Source organism: Tiliqua scincoides, chromosome 7, assembly GCF_035046505.1.
Source record: "Tiliqua scincoides isolate rTilSci1 chromosome 7, rTilSci1.hap2, whole genome shotgun sequence".
NCBI lineage: Eukaryota > Metazoa > Chordata > Lepidosauria > Squamata > Scincidae > Tiliqua > Tiliqua scincoides.
The window spans coordinates 28,677,584-28,687,648 of NC_089827.1; the positions used below are offsets into that span (position 1 = coordinate 28,677,584).

General features: G+C 46.4%; 1 protein-coding gene across 1 annotated transcript; it reads right to left on the reverse strand.

The window, feature by feature from the left end:
* Window positions 1–339: 339 nt before the first annotated feature.
* Window positions 340–8,588, reverse strand: UCN3 (urocortin 3). The gene is made up of 2 exons (XM_066634561.1): window positions 8,560–8,588; window positions 340–805 (listed from the first exon to the last, which is right to left on the reverse strand). The coding sequence occupies exons 1-2, from the start codon at window positions 8,586–8,588 to the stop codon at window positions 340–342; spliced, it is 495 nt and encodes a 164-aa protein (XP_066490658.1).
* Window positions 8,589–10,065: the final 1,477 nt, after the last annotated feature.

The window sequence follows — 10,065 nt, forward strand, 5'->3', positions numbered from 1 at the left end:
GAAAAATAAAAAAAATTAGGAACTCAAGAGAATTTGCTTTAATCGGAGCCTGCATTATGTAAAGTGAACAACCTTCCCCCTCATTTCTTATGAGAAAATCTCAAGTGTAGTAGTTCCACTTAGCACAGGTTTCACTGAGCAGAACTGAGAAGGAAGAGAATGAATGCTATGCAGTTTTGAAGGTTGAAAATATACAGCACTTATATAATTTAGTACAACAGGCAGAGTTCTGTCTCTGGGGATCTCAAGGAAGAGAAGGCAGAAAGCCAAGCCTCCCACCCTGTCGCCGCCCAGCCTTGGCTCAGCTTTAGCTTCATTCCCTCCCTCCCCCCACCCTCATCACTTCCTCCGGCCAATCTGAGCCATCAGCTGAGCATTGGCAGCTGCCTTTGCCCTCAGGTTCTTGGCCTTTGCAATGTTGAAGAGGATGTTCATGATATTGGTTGGGACGTCAAGGGAGAGAGTGAATTTGGTGCGCCGGTCACTCTTGGCCTGGCCTTGATACACCTTCCCCTTCCCTTGTGCTTGGGCAAGGTACTTATAGCGGGTGACTGCAGGGAATGTCCTTTTCTCCTTCTCCTCCTCTTCCTCCTCTGCCTCAACTTCCTCTTTGTCATCACTGGATGATGTGCCCTCAGGCGGTGGGAACTTGAAGCTCCTCTTTTCCAGGAGGGAATTCTCCCCGGTGAGGCCCTTGGCCTCTGAGAGGGCGGTGTTGATGCAGCTGAAGATAGATTCGGCCTTGTACAGCTTGAAGGACAGGCCTGTCCGAGTTGCAAATGGGATCAGCAGAAGGAGCAGGAGTCTGGAATGAGTCATTGTTCCACCCTGGGCTACTGGAGAAGGTGAGAGAGCGCATAAGTTAGTGCAGTTGAAGGACCCCATGCAAACGGGCAGTGGCTTTTTTCATGTAGGGCACCAATGCATGCATATGTACAAGATGCATTGTCAGGAGGGCTGAGCCAAAACAGACCCTCCAAATCAGGCGCAGTGCCCTTGGGGGACCCCTACTCAAGTTAGGCAACTAGGGCCCACTGCTGCTCCCCACCACCACATGTAAGCTGAAGGGATGCTTAGCAGGCTTGCCTGTCTTCTCCTAGTGCTGTTAACAATTCCCTAGTATTAGGGGTGGGACATCCATCTATTGTTAATAGTGCTGGGTGGAAGAAGGAAATGGTGGGCTAGTCCCATGCAGTAGCGTAGCTAAATAAGTGCAGGGGGTAGCAAATGCAACAGGTACAGCTGCTAAGAGGGCAACATCAGGGGCTGGGGCAACATGGGGCAACCATGCCCTCACACGGGTTGCCTTGGGCTGCTGCAGCCCTGCCAGGCACATTGGCCAGAAGCCGAGTAGACGTTCGTAAGGCGACCCCCCGAGCAGCCTCCAGCAGGCAGGAGGGAGCGGGGAAGCTCCTTGGGGGGTTGGAAAAGCCCCGCCTGAGCTGCCCTCGCCCTCGCTCTGCGTTTGTGCGAGAAGGAGGCAAGGAGACCAGTGTCTGTCACTGGTGGAGCCTGGTCGAGGCATCCACAGCAGGCACAGAGCGTGGCTTTGGGAGTCGTTTGCCCCTATCCCACCAGAGCCAGCAGCTGGAGGAAGGGAGGGAGGAGGAGCCGCCGCCACTTCCTGCACAGCCTCAGAGCCCAAGCCTATGCATGTCTACTCAGAAGTAAGTCCCATTAGAGTCAATGGGACTTACTCCCAGGAAAGCATGGAAAGGATTGCAGCCTTACAGCCCAATCCTAGCCACACTTTCCTGAGAGTAAGCCCCATTGACTCTAATGGGACTTACTTCTGAGGACCCAAGTCCTCCTCCCCCCAGCCGCAGCAGGAAAGCCTTCCTTTCACTCACCCACTCAGAGCCAATCCTTGGCATGTCTACTCAGAGGTAAGTTCCATTATAGCCAATGGAGCTTACTCCCAGGAAGGTGTGGAGAGGATTGCAACTCAGAGCCCAAGCCTGTGCTGGTCTACTCAGAAGTAAGTCCCATTATAGCCAATGGGACTTACTCCCAGGAAAGTGGGGCTGGGACAGGAGCCTGAGAGCCCAACCCAGGCAGGCCTACTCAGAAGTAAGTTCCATTATAGCCAATGGGGCTTACTCCCAGGTAAGTGTGGATAGGATTGGAGCCTCAGTCAGTCAGTCACGACTTCCTCCCCTCTGCCCGCCCTGAGTTCACCTTCCTGCACAATCACTGTGAACCAGCAAGTGGGCTGGCCGCAGAAGCCTCCTCTTCCCCCCCCCCCCCAAGGCAGGGGAGAGACACTAGCTGCGCCACCAAACAAAACAAACATGGGGGGGATGCCCCACCTCCCCTCACATGCGCAGGGCTCTCCTCTATGTAGCCCATTGCCCCCTGTGGCCCAATGTGCTTGGCTGGTGGGGCCCGTGCCAGTGGTGGTGACTGCTTCTCCCCCACCCCATGAGCCTGGCAGAGCTGCCCAGTGTAAGACCTCAGAGGGAATGGAGGACATGGCAGCAGCTTGGGGTGAGTAGGAGGGAGCTGGTTCTGGGGGGGAGGCATCTTGGGGGATGTGGCAGATTTTTTATTTTTCACTTTTTAAAAAAGGTGGGTGTGAAATCAAAACCCGGGAATGATGTCACTTACGGATGTGACATCACTTCCGGGGCAACATCTAGAGCTCTGCACCTGGCAGCAGGATCGTTAGCTAAGCCACTGCTACCATGCATGGATTAGCATTTGTGCATGCTTTGACACAGTGCTCCACAGGGTGTCAATGGGTGGTGGCTGCCATTTTTTATTTCCTGCCTTTCCTTAGAATAATGTAACATTGTCCCATAGTGTTGTCCATGGGGACTTGTGGGAATAAACAATGGTAGCCACTGCTTGAAACTGAGGTGGAGAAAAAAAAAAGTGACCTGGGGGAAGGGGCTCATATTATGCTCATATTTCATGCTGAAAGTTCTCATAGGATAATTCTCATTTTTGTTAAATGGGCTCCATCATCAGTCAGTTCTGATGTATAGCAAATCTTGTCATCACAATAAAGAACATCTCTAAGACAAAATGAGTAATACATATTGCACCCTAAAAGGACAGCAAAGGTTTCATGTAAGTGGATCCATTTTCACATTATCTACAGTACTGGAAAGTAGTTACAGTTTTTGATAACAGAAAATCTGAAGGAGGAATCCTATGTTCTAGAGATCAATGGTTTCAGAAAAATAAATGCCTTCTCAGTGGTTCTCAAACTTTTAGCACCAGGACCCACTTTTTAGAATGAGAATCTGTCGGGACCCACCGGAAGAGATTTCGTGACTGGAAGTGACATCATCAAGCAAGACCCTTTTTAACATTCCTAACCTGCAATTCTACCCACACTTGCCCAGCAGTAAGTTCCATTTACTATCATTGTTAAAAGCTTATACATAGTAGCCTGTTAAAATTACAGATATGTAACACTTCCCCAAATGCAGTCACAAACCAGGGTAGCATCAAGTCTAATATATGAAAAATAAAATATTGAAATGAATGGGGACCCACCTAGTGGGTCCTGACCCACAGTTTGAGAAACATTGCTTTAAGTTTCTTTACTGAGTGTTCTGAGAACTGTAGTGGTTATTGACCTCCAGTGGTTATTGGCTATAATGAAACACAGCAATGCAGAGATGCGCACTGATAAGAAGACAATGCTTTGCATTTGTCATAGTGCACTTCAAATGTTCACACACTGGTTTATCTCCTTAACCAGTTCAGTAGATCAGTTCAGTTCAGGTTCAGTAGTTCTTACCAGTAACCCTTAAAGATAGGTTCAGGCTGAGCGAGAGAGTCACTTGCCTAAAGTCAGTTAGGCTGATTGCCAAGAGAATCTCCTGCTTCTTATTTTTGCAATCCTCTGTATCAGTGTTTCTCAAACTGTGGGTCAGGACCCACTAGGTGGGTCGCAAACTAATTTCAGGTTCTTTGTGAACCTATTGTTGAAAAGCAATATTTAAATACTCTTAATAATAATAACAAAAGAAAAGGAAAATGTTTAAGACTTCCACCCCAACAGACCCATAAGCTTTCAAAACCTATGAATTTTGAGGAAATAGAGATTAGAAAATACTAGAGTAATTTGTTGTACTTTCCAGAAATGGAATTTCTGGGATTACACTAAATGCCCCATACAATAACTCCTATCTTTGTTACTCTGTTTGGGGGGCGGAGGGAAGGGATATACCGCTGCCCAGTCACAGGTGTGCTGAAATCCTATATTTGCCATTGTTTTCTATGGGCAGTTTTCCTGCTCTGGGAGAGAAAGAAAAAAGGATCTAAAGGGACAGGAAGTTAGATAGGCTGTGTGAGTCTAGCATTTATGTCTCAGGTTGAGACCAGTTGAGCTATGAAATGTTGAAAATATCAACTGAGAAGAAAACAATGGAGTGAGAGAGGAAATTGACCTGCTTGAACTCCTAACAGTTTGTATTTATATTAGCCTGGTAGTATCAGAGTTGGGAGAGATAGTAGCATCTAATCTACCCTTTGATTTGAGTGGCTGTTAGATCCGGCCTCCACTAGGGTATCTTGAGGTGGAGGCCAGGTCTACCAGTGGCTTTGAGTAGCCTGCTCCAGGTGGCAACTACTCTAGGTATGCCACTGAGAACAGATTGATGCCAGGAGGCTAAAAAACTGGCCTTCCCAAACCATACTCCTCCTGCTAGTTGAATAGCAACCAAGGACTCCAGTTCAGGACCGAAAGGCATTATATAACAGAGCGGAGAAAGGTTTCTGGAGGATGAGATAGAAAAAAGGTATCCCCTGCAAGACCCAGAGAGCACCAGGAAACTTCTGTTCATTCTAGGTTGGCTGGAGCCCCAAGCTCCATTAGGACACTGGTTCTCAAACCAGGGGTGGCAACCCAAATGAGCATCATGTGGATGCTCCTGAGGGTCATGGGAAGTGGCATTCCCTGTAAGCTGTGCAGCCATGTGGCTGCACAGCTGGAATTAAAACCAAGTTGAAGCTTCTCTCTTGGCACTCCAGAGTTTGGTGATGACAATGACATCATCGAGGGCTCCAGAGCAGTTCCAGACCTAACTTTAGGTCCGATGGGGCAAATGCCCCAGGCAAGAGTTTCTAGGACCCCGCAGAAGCCTCTCTGAGGCTCCCAACGGGGACGGAAACTGTGCTTCCACCTTTCTGGAAGCACAGTTTATAGGGTCAGGGAACCTCAGAGAGGCATGCAACCCTGGATCACATGAGGCTCCATGAGCCTTAGGTGAGTTGGGGGGGTGGATTTTTGCACAGGGGGGACGGTGACAGCCCGCAGGGGGTGCCATCGCAGACCTTTGCGCTGGGCACGGGGCTGGGGAGGTTCGCTGCTGCTCCAGAGTGTGTTTCTTACTAACATGTGTCAACTCCATGGGTCACTGGATTGAGACAAACACTATAATCAAGGTTGTAGTCAAAAAAGTTTGGGAAACCCTGCATTTGGAACTGGAGATGTACCAGAATGCTTTATTGTAAGTTCCTGTTTGCCTTTTAGAATGTTGCCGATGAGATTCATTTTGAGGGAGAAATTTCAAAAAACTGAACTCATAACCTTTGCAGTGGACTAGCAACAGTGGACAAAAAGTGGTGTAGACACCATGGGAAGCAAAGCCTCACTAGGAAATTCTTTCAGCTTTCTTAAAAGTGATTGTCAGGACTGGATGGGGTCCATCTTAGTCATTCTAGCTTTGGAAACTTTGAGGTGTGGGCTCATTTTGGTAGCTTTGAATTGTTACTGCCTCTTCAGGCTCAGTTCACTCCATCTCAGCATAAGACAAGCCAAGATCATGAAGTTGCTGTGACAAGGAACTATCTTAAGACAGGATAATGCTGTGTTTGATTTCCTCTTGAGGAGGGAACACTGGAGGCTTCGTGTGTCTGTGTCATATTTACTTTAGCTACAAATACACAAGTAGTGTGTCAGTGGAGGCAAGTGGCGGATCTGCTACTCCCAAGTCAGATCCACAGCAAGAGCAGGTCCTCATGGTGCCCTCAGCCAACTCAGCTCTACATCTCTCACCATCTGTTCTAAGCTGTTTCTTTTGCTCCTTCACACACTCCTACTTTTGCCTCTTTTGCTCCTTCCCCTTACCTGGAGGAGAGTAGGATGTGTCCCCTTCCCCAAACTCGATGGCTTTCCCTATTCCAAGCATTCCAGAGTGATCACTGAACCCAGAAACCATTGAACCATTCATTCTTGTGGAGAAACACCTACTGACCATTAATGATCTTTTGTCAAGTCTCAAAACCTGTAGTATTAATAATGTTGTTTTGCCCTTGGAAGGCACGTTTCTGTGGTTTCCATTCCAGGTACACGGATACCAGTGGATGTAATACCACAAGGCAAAATTGCTTCACAATTGCTTTGAGATGGAACTGATTCGCTACCTTGTGCAAGTCACTGGTACATAAGCTTTGTAAGTTTTGTAAGAGTATTATGGTTGCAGTTTTCCTTATTCTTTACCCAGTGGATTCTGTGTAGTTTGAAAATGGCCAAGGAAATATACAAAACTCGTATGTTGCCTGTTGGTTCATTAGCAGAAATCTTTTTCAACCCAAGGCTTGCTCTCCTATCTTCAGTGGATGACATTTGTCCCCCCCCCCCCCCAATCTTATCAACATAGCCACGAAATCTTCTTTTTGGCCAAGAACTTTCCACTCCAGTTTCTCCACGTCCATTTGCTTTCTGGATGCTTTATCATCCCTGAAACTCTCCTCTGAGCTTCCTGGTTCATTCCATCTTGCACCTCAAAGGTTCTTTTCTTGAATTAATCACAGTACATCTTACAAATTTTATTCAATGCTCCTAAATAAACCTTTTTTGCATCTCCAGAGAAGATAATTGGGAGCACTTTAATATGTATAGCTAGATGCTTCTCCAGTATAAAATTCTGGCTCTTCTGGTGCCTTTCTGGAAACTCTGCTACCTGGTAGCAATGCTAAAATATTTAGACTTTCCTATGAGCAAAGTCCACCTGTGCTTTTCTCTGAAATCATGAGAGCAAAATTCACCTACCTTGGATTTTGCTGTGTAGCCAGGAGTGCAAAAGCTGTCTCAGTCACTCTTGCAAAGCAGTACTCTCAGGATAAAAGGAACGGCATCAGGCACGCTAACCTGAACTTCACTTCTCCTCGCCTTTGATTGTTGTAAGAGAAGCTGGTGATATGGGGGGTGTTTTTTTATTCTCTCTATGGAAACACCTCCTCTTCTCTCCTCCCCCCACCTCACTTCTGTATATATGAAAAAAGAAAGTGATCATAGGCTTCGAGCGTAAATCCAGAGAGGTAAGGATTTTATTAGGACATGATTTCATTTGAATGAAATCAGAAGAGCTGGCAACGTCAGACAACAGTGATGTCCCCCACATTTAGGAAAAAATGTCTTGCAGACCCCTATGTCAGTGGCCTTCAACCTGAACAGCCCTTTAGCCCCAAGCCTACATCATGAGACCCACATTTCATTTTCTTCTAATACGTTACTTTGTGTATTTTATCCAGCCATCCTTGTCTACCTGAGGAAGAATATCATAAAGCCAGAAAAGGTACAGAAAAGGGCAACTAGAATGATGGGGTCAGAACACTTTTCTTACAAGGAAAGCAAAAGCATGTGGGGCTTTTCATTTATTAAGGGCCCAATCCTAATCAACTTTCGAGTGCTGATGCAGCCATGCCAACAGGGTGTGTGCTGCATCCTGCAGTGGGGGGGGGGGGGAGTCATGGAGACTTCTTCAAGGCAAGGGAACATTTGTTCTCTTATCTCAGGACTGTAATTGCAGCTGCATTGGGTTGAAAAGTTGGATAGGATTAAGCCAGTGGTTCTCAAACTGGGGCATCCCAACACCCCAGCCTGAAAACTGCAGCCTCTGCCCCCTTAAGGGGAGGGTGAAGGAGAAGGCAGCGAAGCAGTCACCAGGATTGCACTGCTAAGGGGACAGGGGGGCTTTTTTCTTAACCTACCTTACCTACTGTCAGAGTCCAGGGGTTGCGGGGAGTCCTTCGGAGCCCTCTGCAGAGGGCTACCCCATGGCTTGTAGAAAGTGAAGATAACTATTGCATCCCACTTTCATTTTTGTGATCATAACCTGGAAATGAGTCACAATCACCTTCTACAAGCTGTGAGGAGCCCTGCAGAGGGCTCCGCGGGGCTCCCCATACCCCCTGGACTCAGCAGCAGGTAAGGTAGCATGCTCACTGCCTTTTTCCTTGCCCGTGCACAAACTTACCTTGGGAGTTTTACTCCCAAGAAGTTTGAGAACCCCTGGATTAAGCCCTTAGTTAATTACCTTAGATACTCACCTATAAGTCAATCTCACAGACAAATTGAAGGCAGGTTTTGAACCAAAAATCAAATGTTCTGTGACCCTCAGCTGGGGGGTGGGCGGCGTTTAAACTTAGGTGGGTGTCTGACTATAATTTTGTCTGATTTTACCTGAGGACAGATCCTGAAAAATAATGTACCAGTGATTGTAACTAAGAATTATACAGTCTCTAATTTATTAAAAATATAGTAAAAGGTCATAAGATACATTTTTATTCATCAACTTTTAAAATTATGATCTTCACAACACTATCAGAAAGTGCACCGTAAACAACATACCAGTAGAACAGTGGTTCCCAACCTGGGGTACAGGTGCCCCCAGGGCACTCAACAGGACCTTGACAGGGAACTTGAAAAAGAATGGAATATTGACAGAAAAAGGCAGGTAGTGCTCCAGAATGCCTTGCAGGGTCAGCAAGTCAGAAAGGGAAGTACCTAGTTGTAGTGACATCATGGAAGATATTACCGAGGAGATAGGGTGTGGTGTCCACAGTGCCCTTTGCTCTAACTGAATGCAGGGTTAAAACTCAGATGGTAGCTGGGGGGGGGGGGCTGCACAGCTGCAGCCACTAGAGGCTAAAGTGAACCTGGGAGCATATAAACAGCACATGGAGGAACTAGTGGTGTGGGTTGTAGGAGGAGTGAATGTTTGAAGGAGGCAGGCAGCTGACCTTGGACTGTGACCTGGCATATCGTTTCTGGACTCTGATTTGGCACTTTGCATTGACTAACTGGCTTACCTGGACTTTGACCTTGGACTGTGACCCGGCATATTGACTTTGGACTGTGATTTGGCAATCTGCATTTATTGGACTGGGACCTGACTCTGACTTGTGCTTACTGCCCTAGTGAGTTAACAAAGGGAAACTAACCAGCCTTAAGCGGGCATGATACCCAGTGGGGAGGAGCTGTGACACAACACTAGTTGACTGTGAAAACCCCATCAATAGCTAGTTTTTGGTTATCAATTCATGTATGAACCAGTGATTGAACAGCACAGTAAAAAAGCTGAAACAAAATATGGAAAGTGATCAATCACCAAAATTTATCAGGACACTTCTGGAGCAAAACAGTGCAAAGACATAGTCTTCTGTTCTTCAAACAAGTAAAAAGAGAAAATACTGTGATGAATACATGAAGTATGGGTTTTCATATAGAGGAGATGAGGGCTTATATTATCAATATTAATTACAAACATTTTTCTAATATGAGAGGTACAATTTATGGAAATGGGTTGCCAAGAGGTATGCAAGTGAAAGAAGGTTGGGAACCACTGCAGGAGAACCATTAAACAAATCCTTCTGTAAGGTACCTGATGTGTTAAGCCAGAGGATCAACATATAACATACAACTTATAACATACAACTTATAACACACAACTGGGAGTGTTCAATTCACAGCGAAGAGTCAAGCAACTAGAAATGACTGTGAGCAAGTGCAGCTGCATATAGCTGCAGTCCTCTTTACTCAGAAGTAGACCCATTGATTTCCATGGATGTTATTCTTAAGTAATGGTGCACTGAATTGTAGCCTTGGACTTTGTTTCAAATGGGAATGAGGATTACATCCTGGTGTTTAAAAACACATACCTCTGCCAAGCATTTGCAAAATGGAACAAGGCTGCAGCAGAGTCTGCTAAAGAGAAGGAGACTTGCTTGATTTCCCAGGAGGAGAATAAAAGGTTAACTTTGGCTGCAGCTTTGCCCTGGGGGGGTTGCCTTGGAGATTAACAGCCCTCTAATTATCTTTGCATT

Bases quoted from the DNA above. Each gene is read 5' to 3' on its own strand.
- UCN3 (XM_066634561.1), bottom strand. From the start codon at position 8,588: ATGTTGTTTACGGTGCACTTTCTGATAGT. The intron at 806-8,559 runs GTTGTGAAGATC...GACTCATTCCAG, and splicing joins ACGGTGCACTTTCTGATAGT to ACTCCTGCTCCTTCTGCTGA.